A 19,933-nucleotide genomic window follows, 5' to 3' on the forward strand; every position below is an offset into this window, starting at 1 on the left:
GAAAGCCTTAGTCTTCCCATCTGTACAATGGATATAATAGCACAGGGTTGTAAGAATGGAGCCTGTAAATCACTTGAATGGTAACAGGGCTGTAGCAGGAGATTAGCCGAGCTACTGATGCCTCTTTACACGTTGTTGCCCACAGGCCAAAGACCAGCAACCTGGGGAAGCTAGTGCAAGATGCAAAGGTATGGGTTATCTCAAAGAGGGCTTTGACATTCTTTGAAATAAGATGATTTCCCAGACTGTCTCAACTATAGGAACCAGCCAGCTCCCTTCTGTGAGCATCTATAGAAGATGAGACAAAATGGGATACTGTCTTAGATCTTGACTGGGACTCTCTCTCTCTCTCTCTCTCTCTCTCTCTCTCTCTCTCTCACACACACTCTCTCTCTCTCACACACACACACACACACACACACACACACACACACACACACACACGATGAGTACTAGCATAGGCCAGAGGAAGTATGCAGGGACATCCTGACACCACGCCATCCATCTATCCCTTCAGAAAGGTCTTTTCCAGGCCACAGCCCCAGCTGTCAGGAATGTCTCAAATCCAGTTTTACACTTCCTGCTGTCCTGTGGACACATTTCCTCCATCCAGTGGAGGACGCAGCCAGTTTCTGTCCTCTGACTTAGAAATATTTTCACTCATAAAGTATTAAGAAGTCCAGGGGACTGGGAATATGGCTAAGTAGATAAGGTGTTTGACTCACAAGCTCGACAGAACACGTTCAGGTGCCCAGAACTGAGGCAAAATCACAAGTCTGTAAACCTCTCTATACTGTATTTCTACGTGGAAATGGGTGGAAGATATAGGGAAAGCAAAGGAAGCTTCCGGGCTAGTCTGAGGTACACTAGTGAACAAACACGCACTGTTCAAACACGACGCAAGGTAAAGACTAACACCAGAGGGCACACACACAAACACTAGTGTGGGGAGGGGGAAGAGAGGGGTGAGGACGGAAAGAGGAAGAGAGGGAGAGAGGAGAAAGAGAGAGAGAGAGAAAGAGAGAGAGAGAGAGAGAGAGAGAGAGAGAGAGAGAGAGAGAGAGAGAATGAGTTAAGACCTTTAGTCTGTGCTTCTCCAGGAAACACAACCCTAGCCCCTTTTAACATCCCCTCTCTGGGTCTTCATGGGTCTCCATTGACCCCTCTTTGGAGTTAAATGCTTCATCTCTCATTCAGTTCTGACACTCATGTATTCTCAAAGTGAAGACCGTTCTGAAATACTACAGTTTGTGGCCTACCACTGCTAGACACTAAGAAAGTTCCCAGAGGCTGGCAGTTACCTGGTAGAAAGAAAGGTTGGCATGGCAGGGGGACAGGATTGCTTTATGACTTGCCTTGGTCATTAGGGAGAACCCTTTGAACTGTCAAGAATTTGCTCTAATATGACAAGTGGCTAGCTAGGACCCGACCCTGCCTGCCGGAAGTTCCCTTCTCGCTCTGTGTTTGATGGCTAGGAAACTGGCAACGGATGGCATCCAACAGAAAGACAATGGAAAGGAAGTGCACTCAGTTATCGAAAGAGAAGGAAGAAATAAGGTCCCCAAGATACAGTTCCTGTCGTCCTGAAGGACATATTCGGGAGGCATATGCTGCATTCTTGACTCAGTTGTTGCTAACGACACAGGGCAAGCGACCACATGGGAATGAACAACACAAGTTCAAAAGGGCAGCGAGGAAGTGCAGAGGTCAGTCATTCAGGCATTTCTCCCGACGCTGTCTCAAGAAGGGTCGCTTGATATTTCACCTGGCGATTTATGACCCCATCTGGCTTCAGCTGCTCAAGTGTCCTATGGCCACGTGACTGAGGCTGTGCCAATCGCAATGAATTCAATTGTGTCTACTCCCCTTTAACAAACCCCGGAATAAATCACCAGCTCGATCCTCCTGGCTATCGCAAAGCCAAACACGCCATCTGTCCCTCACACACATCTCCTGGCTAGCATCTTGCCCTCCTACTAGAACAGCCATCTGAGAGAATATTTGGCGAAGCAGGAGACGGAGCCTCTTAGTATAGGTCATACTTAAAACATGAGTCAGCCCCTCAGCCGGCCTCCCAAGGTCAGCCTATCTCTGCTAAGGCCCTCAAATTAACAAGCAGTTAAGAAAAACATTGACTTTGGATGAATTCGGCAGGGTATTTTCAAGGTTTATGATAGAGCATTCCACGGACATTTAAGTCTTCAGCCTGGCCAGTCCTTGCAGGCAGCTACCTGGAGATACTTTTTGGATGTGTCAGCTTCCACAGAAAGTTCTGCCAGGTAGGTAGCTCTGTTCTCATTTTGACACTTGCTTATCAAGTCGGTCCTTCGTGGTTTTCAGGAAAAGGGGATAGCAGCTTCTCTCTCGTCATCTTTTCCACACAAGGAATGTATTTCTCCCATCTTACAAGAGGTTTTATTCTTTCCTTGTCTAGCTGAAATTATCTCTTGACTACTGTTTATTTTTAGCTATCTCTCCCTGCCCTTTAGTAATCTATCATGGGTCCATAGCCCCAGCTTCCTGTCCTCCAGCAACCCCCTTTGAAGGTAATTCAATTGGAGGTATTGGTTCTCAACTTGTGGGTCTTGACCCGTTTGTGTGTGTGGGGGGGGGGGAGGGGTAGAATGATCCTTTCACAGGGTGGCAAATCAGACATTTACATTGCGATTCATAACAGTAGCAAAATTACAGTTATGAAGTAATAATGAAATAATTTTATGATTGGGGCTCATCACAACATGAGAAACTGCATTAAAGGGTTGCAGCTTTGGGAAGGTGGAGAACCACTGTAGTGAGGCCATTCAAGTGTCTGAATTGCCAGCTCATACATGATTTTTTGAGCTCAGAGAGAGATTTTTAGATTCAGAATTTCAAATGCATGGCTAGCTTACTGTCAAAACGCAAGCTTACTGTGAGCTCATCCTTCCGCTGTTTCCTGTGATTGCTGCATGAACTTGTACCAGCCACACTCGGGCACAGTTCCCTTTATCCTCTCCCTTCCACACACACACGGTGCGTAAGAGCTCTGCTGGAGCTTATCAGCAACCAAATCTGCATCCAAACAAGCCCAGTGAGGCATCAACAGGGTCTACTACTGATATTTGAAGAGACAGCCAGCATGTGTAATCCCGAATGTTTCGATTTTTGGGTTACTCCCACTTGAGCGTCCTTTGAACCCCAGTAAAGGCACAGTTGTCTCAGCTCCTTCCCTGAGCTGGGCACAGCTTTGAAAGGGTGTCATAGTCCAAGCAGGCTTTGCCTTTTCTTTAGATGTTTTCATGGATCTTGGTCAGTGAAGTAAAGTAGCATTAAAATCGCACTTCACAAGGTCAAATGTTTAAAAGAGCACGTGCATTCCAGATCCCAGTGGATCACCCAGGAAGCTGTGGGGGAGAATTCTGTAATTTGTGGTCTTATCTCCTCCCCCTCTTGCTCCCCTGTCCCGCAATGAAGCTAGGAATGGAACCCAGGTACTCCCAGACAGTAAGCTACAACCTCAACTCTCCTGCTAGGAATGGAACCCAGGTACGCCCAGACAGTAAGCTACAACCTCAACTCTAGGAATGGAACCCAGGTACGCCCAGACAGTAAGCTACAACCTCAACTCTCCTGCTAGGAATGGAACCCAGGTACGCCCAGACAGTAAGCTACAACCTCAACTCTAGGAATGGAACCCAGGTACGCCCAGACAGTAAGCTACAACCTCAACTCTCCTGCTAGGAATGGAACCCAGGTACGCCCAGACAGTAAGCTACAACCTCAACTCTAGGAATGGAACCCAGGTACGCCCAGACAGTAAGCTACAACCTCAACTCTCCTTCTTTTCTTCTCCTTTTCAGACAGGGTCTTGCAAAACTTCCTAAACTGGTTTTGAACTCTGCAGCCCAGGCAGATCTTAAACTTTCAGTCCTCCTGCCTCAGTTTCTCTAGTAGCTGAGATTACATGACAACACCACAAGTCCCAGGTCTTACCTCATTCTTGACAGTAATAATGATCATAGAAATAACAACTATCAGTAATATTGGTATTACTGTGTACTTGGGATACTGTTTCTGTGTGCCCCCCAAATAGTCCTTAATGCTATGTCCCTTGGTTATTTCCCATGGCTGCAGAGGGAGACAGAGTGACATACACAGGCAAATCAAAATAGCAACCACCAAGTACAACATTTCGAGAACTAGCTCACGCAAACTCATCCCCCTAACTCATTGCTTCTTGGTTTTCACTAAACCAACTTACAGAAGAAACATTAAGGATGTTTCCCTGCTAGTGTCCAAGGTGCTAGAGCAGTACTGTCTAATCCAGTATGTGATGATGACGTGGTCCACATATAGACAATGTAGCCCCTGCATCCCTGAAAAAGGACCAGTGCCGTGGCAGGACTGAAGAGTCAGATGAAACCATTTTAAAATTATGAAACTCTTTAAACTTATGATAGAGATAGCCACAAACAGTAGGGGACTCCCTACCCAAAACTGGAGAACTAGATACCAGGCCCACCCTATAGCCTTAAGGAGTGATTGTATCCTTCCTTATAGACCCAGCTCTCATCATTCTTGGAACTGTTTATATCAAAGCATCAGAGCATGTCTGTAGAAAATATGTCTGTTCTGCTAAGCACACGCTGCCATTGTAGCTTCAGAAGTGACTTGTCAGAGAGGCTGGACAGGCTCCTTGGCTACCACCAGGGGGTCACTGAGTTTGGAACACATCCCCCCCCCCCCAAGGGGCATTGGTATGAACACTCTAGGCAGCTCAGCCACAAGAGCTAAAAAAAGAAATTCTGAGTGGCTTGAAAGACTGATGTTGGAAAACAAAAGCAGTGGAATGAAACCAGTGAGTGTCTTGTGAGCCTGGAGCAACCATTTCCACTAGGCAAAGGGACAGAGCTAACTGCAGACTTAAAAGTGAGCAGAAAAAGGAAAGAGAGCGAGAAAACAATCAGAAAACATCTGAGCAATGTAAGTCGTTTCCATGGACACTTGTGTTGTGTTTCAACATGGCCATCTCACCCCGCCCCGTTTCCCTTCGTCCTTGCTTCTCTCAGCCTCAGCTGTGAATGGCGTCTGTTTACCTCCTTATGAAGAGGTAAAGCATGTTGTGTGCTTCCAGAGAACAATGGCTCTGGCCTCTCTTTGTGGAAGAGCACAGTCAGGTGGCACTGTGGCTCTCAGGTTTGGGGACAGGCGCCAGGCCTTCTGCACCCATCAGCGTCATCCCCGCCCTGAGCCCAGCACAGCTGTTTCCTTTCTCACTGCTAGAAAGGGTTCTATCGTCTGCTTACAGTGTGATTTGGAGTTTAGTAAGCAGGACAGTCAGAAACAGAGAAGATGGGTGTTCTAATCATCTGAGGATAAAGGAAGGATTCCGAAAACAAAATTGTGACTTTGTTTCCTGGGGTCAGGTCACAAGTCGCTTTTCTAAACTACAGGAGAATAAGAGTTTTCCTTCTCAGTATTAGATCCAGCACTTCTGTATCGTCCTACTGTTCTTTCTGTCCCCATCTATCCTATTCATCAAAGGTTGGAACTGTGCCCGATCCTTAGCCTGCTCCCAGAAGCCCTCTCCAACTGCAGGGCGGAATGAATCAGCTAAAACGAAGACAAAGACTACAATTGCCCAACCAGTAGCGAAGCAAGGGTCAAGGGACAAGGTATTGAGGTGAGGGTGGGGTCTAATAAAGTGGGTAGAGGTGCAGGCTATGGCAGAAGGGAGGCGACAGAACTGCAGCCTGCTTGTTGGTGGCCTTGTAGTCTAGGGCTAGCCTCAGACACCCCCAGAGGAAGCCTTTTTAGAAGTATGGGGGGGGGGGCAGAGGATTAGAAAGAACTAAAAGCAGGGCCTGGATAAGAAATGATCAATCCTCCTACCACACAGAGTCCATGTGTACAACCTTATTCAGAGTGCCCCAGCCAAGCTGCACCTTAGAACCCTCCCCTCCTCAATCCCTATCTCGCTGTCAGACAAAATATAAACACATGTACACACATACCTCATTCACCTTCCTTACATTCAGATACAGATGGGGGCTGGGAAAAATCACCAATTAATTGGACCCAGTCTCAAAGGAGAGGAAATGAAACGAAAAATCCTGGCTGGGTTATAAAAATAAGTATTTTTCTTCCCGACGTGCAGGAGGCTCATTATATTAATTAAACATTATTGCCTAGCACAAGACCGGGAGGGGATTGAAGCCGGGACTGGGGTAAGTGCTCCCTCTCCCGTGCCTGAGGCTGTGGTGAGTGCTCCCTCTCCCGTGCCTGAGGCTGTGCTGAGCCTCAGATACAATCTCTCTGAGCCGGCACTCAAAGGCTGAAGAGATAAACACTTGAAAAAGGAAAATGTTTTTCTTCAGAGCAGATGCTGTAACCCTCTGGGAAAGCAAGTGTGGGCTATGGTGGAAGACTGGCCCCAAGTGTTCTTCTAAGCCTTCCTCCCTCCTTGAACTCCTAGGGACAGGGGCACACCATCAGCGCTTGGGTGGGGGCAGCCCTGAAGAAGCCAGGAAGAGGGGAGCCCCTCCGCTTCCCATTTTCCAGTCTTTTCCCAGTGCACCTCATCAACATTTAGCCTGCTAAGTTTCCAGAATTAACCCTCTTTTCTCCCAAAGGCTTGTTTATGGGCATCTGAGAGCCAGGCAGGAGGTGTATGAAAATTGAAAGCTAATCAGAGTGTTTTGGACCAACGCATACTGGCTTATGAACGCCACTTGTTAAATTTTCTGAAACTTTACTAGCCAATTAAATATAATCATTATTAAAATTACATAAGCTATATTAAATTATATTAAAAAGGAGAATAATAAATACCCTCAACTCAACATCTCCTGATCATTTCAGTATATTCGTCTCCAGAGGTAACTTAGGTTCCTTGCATCTGTAGAGTGAAAATACACTCCCTGAGCCCCATCATTGCATGTCCCAGCCCCACCCCCTGTGTTTGTGACCCATTGAACTGTGGGGAGAGTATTTTTACCACTGAATGTGTGTGAACCTCATCATACAAGTCTGGGGTATTGTTTCAATCCCTGGAAAGCCTATTGTTAGAACATTTCCAGAAGGCACCTGTTAATGAGACAGAAGTAGCCAGAGCGGGCTGACGGAACAAGAGGACACTAGAGGAAGCCTACCACCTCCTAAAAACCTCCCAAGGCTGCTTTCTCTCACTTATCCTGGTTTCTCTTTCTCTCTAGCAACTTCAGACTGGCCTGAAATCCTGAGTAGGCTAGGAGCCACCTACCAGCCAGGCGTGAGCGGATGGATGTCTGTGGGAAAACTGCTCCGTGGTGGGAAGCTAGGAAGCTTGCAAGGGAGTCAGGATGATGATGGAAGGCTGGCCTTCCATCTTTCAGCTGCCTTACCTGGAAATGTTCGGTCATTGGGGCTGGCACTGCCTATCCAGGTGCTTCTGAGCCACTTGGCATGATCGTACATCCAACCGCAGGGCTCCTCGGGGAAATCAAAGTTGCAGTTGAATCCAGAAGGGAGTTGTAAATCTTTGTCTAAAAGGAGAATAAAAGTAACCAAAAGGCCAGCAAGCAAAGGGGCCCAGCATGCAGCCACGGCAACGCCCTTCAATAGCTGGCAAGGCGTGAACATGAAGCACAGAAGGAAGGGGTTCCCTTTGCTCATTTATTTCACTCATCTTGGCGATTGCTGACTTTCGGGTCAGGCTTTGGTCTCATCCTTCCCAGCATGAAAACCAAGTCGGCCAGTGGTTCCCATAGTAAGCAATTATAAAGAGATCCCCAATGGCTTCAGAGTCTAATCAGCCTCCTCTGTCTACCTCATAGAGCTGACAAGTGGGAGAATTGCTACTCCCTACGATGCCAGGGAAGAATGTCTTCAGTGGACTGCTGGCTCCTGAGAGGATCATCTCAAGTCCTGCCAGTCGGGCTCTCAGAAGTGATGGGGAGACCTCAATGCCGGGGAGCTTCCGGCTGAGACAAAGACACAGCCCTTATTACGGAGGGATGGCATAGCTTGCCGTTGTCAGGAGGGAAATCTCCTGAGCTGAGTAGGATGGGGCATGTTTTTATCTGCTCGGCTGGAGGCTCAGGCCTGTCATGCCAGTTACTGTGCAGCACATGTGCGGAGCCCCTGAGAGCTGAGAGCTCGACAAAGTGACCACAATAGCTCACCCTGGCTGCTCTAGAGAGTTACCTAGTGAGCCCAAAGGCGGAACCAAGTGGGTTTTCTCTGGGGTTCCACTCAGATCTAAAAACCCATTATCAGTTAATGCTAACCTTGGAATTAATAAAGGTCCAAAGGTGGTGAAAGAGAAAATGGGAACCCAAACCTGGATACTTGCCAGGACAGAGGAAAAGAGTTAGCAATGCTAGCAGCCCAGGGGACGGGGGTCTTTGGCCTCCTCACTTCCCTTCCTAAGTTTCCAGAGAAGAATTTCCACGGGGAAGGTTAAGAATGGTCTAAAGGCAACAGCAGCTGGGTAGAGACAAATTTGCCCACCACGGGGTGGAGGATGCTTGGCTTTAGAGGCAAGGGTACTGCTGATCTCAGCAGCAGGACGCAGATTGCCCGCAGACCCTACCGTGTCCCGCCTGCCCACGAGGGAACATTTAATGTTGGCCCACCCTTAGCCAAAGTCAGCTGGAGTGGAAAGGAAACACATGGAAGCCATCACAGAAACATCAACCTGTGGCTTGGGAAAGTCAGGCTCTAGCCCTCACCACCCCTTCTCTGCAAACTTCTCCACATGTCTATTTTTCCATTCAGAAATACAGGGTAATTCAATATACCATAATTCCTCTGCAATGTTTATATGCATACTATATCTCAGGAACTAAATTCCACAAAAAGATCTTTTACTAAAAGAAGAGAGGGACCATCAAAGAAACCTCAAATCAAACAAACCACTGTAAACGGTAAAATTATATTAAAAATAAACTTCTGAAATTTTGCAGCAGAACCCTTAAATTTTCCTTTGGATTACCATTCAGCTAGACTCCCCATTCCCGTGCTCCTGCCCCGCTAACTCTGAATCTAATACCATGCGTTAACCCCATGTGTTTCTTTTTCAGCTCTCTGTCTTGGACATGTCTTGGAAGATTCTCCACTTTTTCTTATGAAACTAAAACAAGTTCATTAAAATGTCAAGGTTTTGTATTCAGCTAACCCTGACCAACAGTGTCCCCTACCCACACAATATACCAGAGCACACTCCCTAAAACACATGCATTCTATTCTCAATTTTCAGCCCCACAGTTTCAGCATTAATTTTTGGCTTTCACCCCACTCTTCCTACTGAATAATTTCTGGAGCCCTGCATACCATGCGGGTGGTTTCCCATGCTGCCCTCCGGCTGTGAGCAGGTTCCCTGGCTCCATCAGCTAAGGACTTCTTTAAGTTCCTCCTCAAGCTTCTTTGCTAATCGTTCCTCATTATGTTTAATGAAAATTTAATAATAATCAGCAATTTCATGTAAACTGAGTTTGTCAAACTTAAAAAGTCCAACCCCAAATGCCGGCTGCTGTAATAAGTTGTGACTTATTCGGAGTGTCCTAATACATGGTGACCTGAACAGTAGGAATAAAAACAGCCCTTGCTTTTCAGATCTTCCAGCCACTGGCTTTATCTACCTTGGATATGTTTCGAAGACAAAGGCAAAAAGGGGAATAAAGATTTCCCATGCGAAGAGATGATCCAAACACCGGCATCTTGGGTTTTTGAGAACTGGCTGAGGGTCCTCACATCCCGCCTTTGTCCCAGGCCTGTGAGATGTGACACACAGTCTGGCAGAACCATCCTGCTACAGTTTTGTAAATCAAGGCTATTGCAAGACACAGGGAAGTGCCTTGGTTCTGGTTAATTGGTGGACTAACTTGGCTATCACGGAAAATGACCCTTGCCTACGAAGGGCACCAGGTCTTCATAAGGCTGAGACACAAGCTAACAGGAGAAGCTCTTCCTGCTCTTAATTCCTGGGCTGGGGCTGCTTTTACTTTAGCTAATCAAGGCAGTGAGGATGTGAGCCTTCCCCTTAGCAGTGGTTTAAGTCTATAGGGCTTAACATCTGAGTGTTCCTAGCAGCCACGGCCTCAGGCCTGTGAGTGTTTGCACCTCCGTGAACCCTCTTGTAAGTCAAGCTCTTGCCCGATCCCAGGCCATCTGCCTGGTCCATGCCCAGACCACCCCAGGTGAACTGTGAGGAGCATGGCCGCGCTTACCGTCCTCAAAGCTGCAGTTCTCCCCACACTCCGTGACGTCCTCGTCCATGGGATATGGGGTGGTAGTCTCCTCAGTCTTTATGGTGGGGCCCAGTGTCTCCACCGTGGGCTTTGAGTCTGCGTGCGGAAGGGAGAAAAGAAAAATGCTCCAGCAGGATGTTCTGTGACCCGGCAGAGGAAGAAGCCAAAAACTAAAATCTTCTTTCTAGGTGTGAACTTGTGAGCAGGAAAGGGAAGACACACAGATGTGCACACAACCTGAGCTCACCCTTGGGAACTGTCAGTGGAGCCATGAAGGTCACTTCAGTTGACAACAGTCCAGAACTCCTGGAGAAGCTGCAACAGGCATGGGCACAAAGCCATGCTCCTGACCCCACCCTGGAGGCTCTAAGGGCGGCACAATAGTGGCAGCCATGGGGGCGGATGACACTGACCCCAAAGTGGCGTAGGGCACATGATCAAAATGCTGCGCACCAAAATCAATTGAAAAACCTCTATGCTTATTGAGATTACATGGGCAATGGGCCCCAAGCACTCTGCTGCTTCATGACTGCTGGTGGGCCTCGCTTCTTGGCTCTGCTTTCTTACAAAACACATTTTCACTATGCTAGACAGGATTTATTTGGACTCAAAACTAACTCCATAAAACAATTTGGCCTGTGGGGCCCACCTACAATAAAATAATCAGAAGCACTTGTCACCAAAGTTGTAAGCAAAATAGCAGCTTAGGAAGCCCAAATCCAGACTCTGTTGCTGTTTTGTGGCCATGGACAGATGGGAAAATAGATTTAAAGAGACTCGGGCTAGGTGAAGTAATTTGGGCTACACCTTCTAGTCAAGGTATGGCAAGTTAAAACACCCACTGAATACAGTTACTGTTCTGCAGGGGAGCTAACTGGGGTGGGAAGAGTTGGGTGTGGTGCAGAGAGTGGCCGCAGGCAAAGGGACACTGAGGCACCACGACTTGAGTCAAAAGACAGAGCCCCAAGAAGAGATAACCAAGTCTGGCTAGTTCTTCTAAAATCCCCCACTGCCAGAGAAGCCTACCAATCCTTAGTAAAAACTCCAGGCTCCCAAATGCTGGCAACTTATAACAAATGTTATAATAGGAGCACACAAAAAAACCTGACTAGGTCAAAGCACGGTGTAGGCCGCCAATTTTCACCTGGGCCAGAGGTGACTCACGCACCCATCCGATCACTCGTTTATTTGCTCACCGGGCCGCTCATTCATCAACTATTTCGGGAATGAATGAGGTTGTGAGTCAGGTCATGGGTGGGGCGGGAGGGTCTGGAAACCTGTGTGTTGTGCAGTGGTGGTGAGTATACCCGAGAGTTCCTCCAAGTAGATGCCCTGAAGAAGTGAGGGCATTGTTCCTGCCGCCTTTGTGCAAGCTCCTTAGTGCTAGTGCATGTGATTAGGTGTCCTTGTGGGGTACCCTTCAGGATACTATTTAATAAAGTCGGGAGCTGAGGGAACAGGTAAAGATACTGAAAAGACTTTTCACGGTTGACTTCCCCCCTTTCTGCTATTAAATACTACGCACGCAACCTTTCGTGCTCCCCACTACCGTGTCTGCCTTTTGCTCAAGGTAAATAGCAAATAACCTCGAAGTGTCCTAATTTGTGAGTTCAAATTTGTCACCGTGTCTCTGAATCTCAGACTCAATTGTAAAGCAAACTATGAGTGGCAGGGCGAGAAGTGATCATTTGAAACCCAAACGCACTGGCTAACAGGTGGAGCAGCCCTGCCAAACTATTTACCAAACCCGCTCAGCCAAGCCCTTCAGTTTTTCTGTTTTCCTTTGGAGGGGGGTGGGGGATAAAAGAAAAACAAGAAGTGAAACAAGGGCGAGTTGCAGGCAGAGATGGAAATGTTAAAAACAAGAAGAATATGTATTAAGAACTATTTCAGGAGAAACTGGTCAGCTGGTGGGGAGATAGCATGAAACCCAGGGGCAGTGAGGGTCCGGTGAGGTGACTGGAGGGCAGGGTGTGTGAGGGAAAGTGAAGAAACAGGGACAGCTTCTGTGGCCACTGTTTGTACTGGGTGCTCCGAGGTAACTGCCCACCAAACAGCAGTGTTCCTCCAAAATTAAAACCAGATGTCAGAGACTTCAAAGACTCAGAGCCTGGGCAGAAGCTAACACGCCTCGACTCTGATCTTCCAAGAGCAGGGCTGGACTTTGAAATGGGAAACCCATGGTTGTCACCAGGGCAATCTGGGGCAGGTTGTGGCTGGAGGGACAATCAGGGGAGGAGGACATTAGCAAATGTCCAGCTGGCCATAAGTCTGGGAGGAGCATGGGGCAGAAGAGAAGGGGCCAGAGAGAAATAGGGCTTAGTTCTCAACTGGCTGGGTGACCTTCCTGGGACTGTTTCCCAGTCTGAAAGGGCGTTAGGTCAGGGAATGGGTTTAATGGGTTACTACGCCTTTTAGGAGTCAGAGCTGCAATCTATCAGGGTGTCTTGCCTGGTAAGGTTGAGTACTGCCTGGTGTGTGAGAGAAACTCCTTCCGTTACGTTTGCCAGTGTTGGGAGCAGTCTAAATGCTCCTGCCACTCACGACAGCTGTGGGGCTTCGAGATGGACTGGTGCCATCCCCACTTTCCAGGCAAGAGAGGAAGTAATTTATACTAGGTTCTGCCCCTACTGCCAGGGAAGGACTTGAGCTTAGTAATCTGTTTCTGGCATCCAAGAACTTCCCACGTGTGCACATGTATGTGCGTGCTTGTCAGTGAAGGTGGTGTTTCACTGGAAATTCAGCTTAACTTGAGGCATATGGTCAAACATGTTTGGAAGCTATGAGCCTAGATGTTTCTGGGTCCTCTGTAGCTTTAATTCTGGGTAAAGAAAACTAGTTTGTGTCTGAGGTAGGTTTTTAGTATCTATGAGGCAAAGGTGATAAGCATTCAGGCATTGGGGGGGCCTAGCCTTACCCTTACAGGTGTGTGTGTGTGTGTGTGTGTGTGTGTGTGTGTGTGTGTGTGGTGCTGGGGGACAGTGAGTCTTCCTCCTAGTAGGGATTCCAAGCCTAGAGGTGAACTGGGGCCCCACTCCTGGCCTGCGCCTCTGCACAGGATTCCCCTGTGTGTTTGCAGCTGGCACACAGGCAGCACTTTTCTCCCCAGGAGCCAAAAGCACTCCCCTGACATGCCCTTATTAATCCTTCAAGCCTTCCTGTCGCCTGAGCCAGTGACAGGTACAGCAGACAGGAAAATGGGAATACCTGGGGCCCTGGTGAGGAGAAGCAGGAGAGCCATGGCTGCTCGGGGTTCCTGCTGGTACTGGGTGGGGCCGGAGCTCCAGGTGGCTCCCCAAAAGCTCATTTTGCCAGGCTGTGCCAGCTCTGCGGAAGGAGAAGGGCCAGTGGCCAGAGGCAAGGTAGGGCCTGACTCAGAAGGTTAGGTAGGGTATTCCATCCTTCAGCAACCAGCAGGGGTAAGGGTGAGCTCTGTGGCCTTACCCTCACAGGGAGAATTCATGGGGGCATTTGCCCCAGCCTGTGTTACCTAGCAGAGTTACATACTGGGAAGATACACCCTGAACCAGTGTCCCTCCTGAGCAAACAAGCCTTCTACAGATGTAGCTTTGAAAGGAAAATGCAGTCTGAGTCCCTGACATCTGGAGGCCAGATTCAGACATAAACCAATTACTTTATTGTCATGAGAGGGTTTTTCTTTCCTAAATCAACAGCCACTGTCCCTGGCCTGAAGAGTTGGGGTCTAATTGAATTTGGGTAGGCGGTAGATAGTTAAGACTTGTCTTTCTAGAGACTCATGTTGAGGAACTGAAGTGATCCTTGACAAAGGACAAAACGCTTCCCTTGAGGGACTTCTCTAAGTTCAGAGGTGGTCCAAGAATTCAGCAGGGACCAGACAGTAGGTATGCAGTGAAGACTGATTGCCCTGTCCCCTGCCAGGATGCCAAGACCATAAGACCAAGTGAGCAAGATATGAAGAAGACACCCCCCCTTACCTGTCCAGTCACAGCCCAGGACTTCCAGCCTCATCCCAATGCCTGCTGGTGACCATCTCTCTGGGTACACCCGCACATACTGTGCTGGAACTGGATCGAACCTTCGGATGTCGGGAGTGTCATAGTGCATGTTCCCTTCAAACAGCTGTAGGGAAACAGGTTGCTCAGCCTTCCTCCTGTGGATTTTCTCTCCACTCACCTCTCCCCACCCCACCACCACAGCTAACCCAAAAGTCAGCTTTCTGGTTGATTCATGAAGACTTCATGTGACTTCATTTTAAATCAAGGTCTTTGTTCATTTGGAAATTCCAGGAGGGACATTAAAATATGGAAATTGGGGAGCATTAGAGTGGCCATAGTCAGGGGAGGTCTAAGTTCCAAATGTGATTTAAGCTGACCTTGGCCAGGAAGAACAGAAGGCAGGGGTGGCTGTGTTTAACAGCCCAGATTCCTTGCCTTATTTTTAAAAGAAGTGTTTTCTTTTTCTAATGCTTTGATGAATGAGATGAGAATATAGCTGTAGATGGAGACTGAGCTTTTGTTTCCCCACTGGCCCAGACCCAAATAATCACACAGAAACTATATTAATGACAACACTATTTGGCCTATTAGCTCAGGCTTATTAGTAACTAGCTCTTACAACTGAAATTAATCCATAATTTTTATCTATGTTTAGCCATGTGGCTTGGTACCTTTCCTCAGTAAGGCATTCTCATCTTGCTTCCTCTGTTTCTGGCTGGTGGCTATGTCTCTGCCTTTCCTCTTCCTAGGAATTCTCTTAGTCTGGTTGCCCTGCCTATACTTCCTGTCTGGTTATTGGCCAATCAGTGTTTTATTAAACCAGTATGAGTGACAAATCTTTATAGTGTACAAAAGAACTATCCCATGGCTTTTTCCCTTTTTTCTTTTCAAAACAAGACCTTGAGTCTAGTCTCCTTTGTTAAGCTTTTTCTTCTAACCATTGTCCATAACAACGTGCAACCAACACACTGAACAAAGACAACACCCATAATCCACTTTTTGGGATTGTGGGCGTAGTTTTCTAGGCTACTTTCTGATGATTTGGGGGCCATGATAATCTTATGGGGACCCAAAGAAAATTTAGGATTATGGTCAAGTCCTGACTGGAATATTCTGTGAGGCTGGATCATCTCAGCCTGCAGTCTTGAGGATGCTCTGGATGTAGAACTCAGAGGAAACTCCAACATGTAGGTCAACTGGTGGCGTGCTTGCCTGCATGAATGAGGCCCTATGGATTGTTTAATCCCCAGAAGCATAGGGACAAAAGGATCCCAGTGACCAATAGTTCCCAACTCACTGAGAGTCTGAAAGATAAATGACCATTGCCGCTTTAGGGTAATAACACTATCCTCTTGGTTACAAATTGATGGCCCAAGATTGTCTTCTAGACCTCGATTTATCAGAAGTAATTTTATTAAAAGAAACCCCTCCTAGATTGCCAATGCATAAAATTGCTGATAGAAGTTGGAACTATGTGAGAACTCCACCTAGAATCACCTCAGAGTCCTTCACATAGGAAGAGTACATGTGTTGAGATGGCTATGTCCAGGAATGCCTGGGGGATCAGCCATCTGCAGGTACTCAGGATGCATCATCTGCCTTAGGCAGGACGTGCTCTGAAACTGGCCCAAATCACTTCTTTCCCAAAAAGAGCCACAATTTGCTGTCACCAGGGAACTTGTGGTCCAGTTTCTGCTCTATTGGTTGAAGGTTCTGGTTTCCAAACCCAAGTCTTTCCAAGTCCCTGGAATTGTCAACTGGAAGTACACATCAGTACTGTAAAACCTCCAACCTAGCCCTAGCCTCTGCATTCAGAAAGTAAAGCCTTCCCTTGTTAAAGATATTGTACTTCTACAGAAATGAGGACCAGGTAGCCTGGCCTACCAGGAGATGAATTGGAAAAGGGAAGAGACAGGAAGTGCTCTTCCTTCTGGGACTCCTAGTGTGCTAAGGTGAAGTCCAGCCTTCCCTTCTCTCATGGCAGGGGTAGGCTGCACTGGCCTGGTACTTCTGTCCCAGCATCATTTTCTTTCTTTCTTTTATACTCAGGGTGAGCGGCCCAAAAGATCTGAGCAATCAAGACTAAGGAAATTCAAAGGAAAAAACAGTTATTTTTGGAAGTAACTCTCAGTTTCTATAGCTTGGCCTCCAAGAACCACATCCCCTTGGGACGTCTGGCCCATTTCAAAGAAACTCTATCCAGAAGAGGTTGAGAAGAGCACCAGACTTCATAAGCAGGCAGTGTTGAGCACTGGTTAAATGTCTGGGTTGTGAAGTCTGAGTTTTTGGTTTCAGGCACTGGTAAACAGTGTGGACCTGGATATAACATAAGCCTTGGTTCTGTCATCTCCAAAATGTGAATGACCAAATAATAAACTTTGTAGAAAGATTGTGGCTACTAAGAACGGGTTCAATTTAAAAACCAGATCCGGCACAACATAGTCTCTTGGTTGATATTTGTTTTATTGGGCTGATGGGGTTTGATGGTGACTGCTAGACGGGAAATCAGCTCCCTAACTCCCTGCACTCTACTTAACCTCCCTTTAGAATGGCATTAGAGTTCTCTGAGAATGGCCTACCTTTGGCTGCTGAGTCCTGGGATCCTGGATGTATTCCCAATCCTTGCCATTTAGGCTGTACGAGACCTTGAACTTTCGAACAAATGCCCTGGCTTCCATGGCAGAGATGCTGTCCCCTCCACGGGCTCCCTGGATGATGACACCTTTCACTGTCTTGGGTGTCCCCAAGTCCACCTGAAGCCACTCTTCACCTGGCTGGGCTTGAGGGTTCCGCGGGAACCAGCCAGAACGGCTGCTAACCAGGCGGGCAGCACTGGAAGTCCAGAGGTACTCTCGGGTGGAGGAGGCGGAGATCTGGGTATCAGCAATGAGGCCTGAGAGCATCCCCAGCATGTCGGAGCAGGGTGCATCTAGGAGAGACAAGGGAAAGACCACAAGTCATGGCTGAGGCCCACTCATTAAACAGATCATCAGATCTCAGGTCACGTGCTTACTGTTTTAGTTTGCATTCTGAGGCTATATAACATTGTGACTCAGAGTCTGAACTTGGACCCAGAATGCCTGGTTTTATGTTCACTGTGCTTGGTAACTTTGGTCAGGTGATTTAATTGCTCTATGCACCAAGTTCCCCAAGTCTAAATGGGCTCCCTCAACAGTGCCTACCTCTTGAGGGCTGTGGTGGGGACTCTGTTAGTCACCTCAGAGCAGGTCTGAGGGCTCTGTGACTGCTCTGACCAGGGCTTCTGAGAATGTATGTCGCCACGGCCATCTGTGACACCAGTTTCCACCGACCCTCAATGAGTGCAGTGGCGCTTTAGGAGGCAAGAATCGAATTATTTCCTGAAAGATCATTTTGCCTAGAAGATGGGAACCTTTCTGGGCTCAGAACCAAGTCCTCCACGTGTGTGACCAGAGCTTTTTACTGCCTTGGATCCTCCCTAAACTCTCTCCATTACCCGATGCGTTCTTCGGTATTCACTACCAGACTAACCTCTGCTCACCTGGGGTATAAGGCCCACATTCAGCTCTGGCCAAACTTTCAATCCACCCCTCAGAGCACCCGTACGCTAGCTCGTAATTATGCCTTCTTGTATTGGTTTGCTATCTATCTTGGCCACCAGCTTGAAAGTTCTTTGACACCTGAGACCTCATTCTGTTCACTTCTCTATCTCAAGTCTCAGTGCAGGGTCTTTGTGGCGTGACTGAGGGAACAGGGAATGAATGGACCACAAGTGCTAAGTAAATCCTTGCTCATTGTTGCCTGCTGGGTAGGCCAACAGCACAGACGGGACAGAAGACAGTCCTTTTGGGATAAAATGTCTCCACAAGGAGAAAGCCAGGTCTTTGTCTGAACGTGACAAGGGATTTGTACTGAGGAACAATGGATACAGATCCTGACTCCGTTGCCTCAGGAATGGATGATGGTCTGAGTCAAACTGTCGCCTTTCTAACTTCTTCATCAGCATCACCTTAGGCGTTATGAAGATCTGCCCGTCCTTCCTAAATTCTGGTAAATTACAGGGGAGAGTCGTGAGAGATGGAGAGAAAGTGCAGCCACGGGGTACGTGAACCGGAAACCATAAGCAGGATTACACCATGGTGCAGGGGAAGAGATGGGATAGCAAGTAGGCAGGTAGGAGACAGACAATGAAGACCCTTGCAGGTCAAAGGAGCAACTGCCTTCCTAGATGGAGTTCAAAGAGTGGAAATGACCTGTATACAGTCATACTATTGCCAGTCCAATTGCCATGGTGCTAGACCATGATACCAGCCTACAAAGGCTCAGCCTCCCACTCTGGGGATCACCAACACACAGTCCTTGGGTTAAAACCGTTCGAGTACCATTTTTCTTTCAGAACCATCCTCAAACACTGTTCTCAGTTCTCTTGATACAATGACAACAAACAAGCAGGGATTTGCTCTCCAATCTTTCTTCAGGAAGTAGCATCTCGTTTGCCTTTGACCTCAGTAACCCATCCTCAAGGAAGTCTTTCTTGACCTGCCAGGCAAGCACACTGTAGAACACTTTGAGGACCACAAGACCCTGTCCTCAGATAGTCTTCAGAGTTTTTTTTAAATTTATATTTATTTATCATCTTTCTGGTTATTAATTTGTCCATCCAACTTTTCAATAAGGCCACACAGGACTGGGTCTGTCACGCTTCCATTGAGTCTACAGTACCATGTCTAGAGCTTAATCTCCACGTGAGACAGGAGAGGGCACTATTTGAGAGGCAAGTTCAAACCCTGGTGCCATCACTTACTGGGATTTAGTTCCTCAACTCTGGCTTCCTATTGTGTAAAGTGAGGAAAATGACAAGACTCATGCCACTGAGTTCTACTAAGAATAATAGATAGCACACTTATAGTTGGACGAGAGTTGGGTATCAAATTATCCTTCAGTCCATTTTATTAAGCAGAACTAGCTCTAGCATAATAAAAACACATTAGATGAACGGAGGGTTGAAAAAATAAATGAAAGGATTAAGTCTGATGGGAGTTGACCTTTCAGCCAATCCTTTTGGGAAGGTCACAGAGCAGGAGAAGCCTAGAATTGTTTCTCCTGTCTCACCGGAACCCCTCAACTCACCTGTGACTCGGCAGCCAAAGAGCTCCAGTCGAAGGGCAATGCCCAAGTGCCACGTCTGTGGGCGGATCCTGACGAACCTTGTAAGCAGGGGCGTGTGGAGCTTGTTTAGAACCACCTCAGTCGCATCGTTGTTAGCTTGAAACACCTGCAAGGTAAGATGCAGAGCAGCGTCAGTGAAACTCCTGTTTCTGAGGGCCACGCTTGAGCAGTCAGAGAGGGCCACCAGCCTGGAAAGCACCAGGGGCTTTGTCACGTTGAGCTTTTTAGAATAACTGTGGAAAAAAAAGGTCAATTTCTCCTTCTGCTCTAACTTGAAAACAAAAAAAAAAAAACTTTGCAAAAAGTTTTGGAAGGAAGGAATATTTTGCTTCTGTGCTGAGAGCAAAAAGAGGAAGGAGCTTTCAAAAGGCAAACACTTCAGAAGCTAAGAAAGAGAAAAAAGAGCATTCACTACAAAGGAGGTAGACTTGTCGTCTGTCAAGGCCGGCAGACCTCACACTCCAGCCTGAACTTGACACTCCCTCGTCCTCACGATGTGGGCACACGGGGGTGGGGACTTGCAGGGCCTTTTCTAACTGCACAACACTTCACTGCTGTTTTTGTTAACTCCTTAGACACTTCCCCATTCTGAGTGGGCGA

At 47.5% G+C, this 19,933-nt stretch overlaps 1 protein-coding gene across 3 annotated transcripts in view; it reads right to left on the reverse strand.

The window, feature by feature from the left end:
- Positions 1–19,933, reverse strand: part of Nrp2 (neuropilin 2) — a 116,020-nt gene that overhangs the window by 38,299 nt on the left and 57,788 nt on the right. For all 3 annotated transcript variants that reach the window (XM_005361494.3, XM_013351666.2, XM_013351667.2), the window contains exons 8-12: positions 19,295–19,439; positions 16,765–17,114; positions 14,165–14,309; positions 10,188–10,304; positions 7,362–7,502 (exon numbers count right to left, since the gene is read on the reverse strand). In XM_005361494.3, coding sequence (XP_005361551.1) covers positions 7,362–7,502; positions 10,188–10,304; positions 14,165–14,309; positions 16,765–17,114; positions 19,295–19,439 — 898 coding nt within the window. The remainder of the gene's footprint in view (positions 1–7,361; positions 7,503–10,187; positions 10,305–14,164; positions 14,310–16,764; positions 17,115–19,294; positions 19,440–19,933) is intronic.

Source organism: Microtus ochrogaster, linkage group LG4 (genome assembly GCF_000317375.1).
Source record: "Microtus ochrogaster isolate Prairie Vole_2 linkage group LG4, MicOch1.0, whole genome shotgun sequence".
Taxonomy (NCBI): Eukaryota; Metazoa; Chordata; class Mammalia; order Rodentia; family Cricetidae; genus Microtus; species Microtus ochrogaster.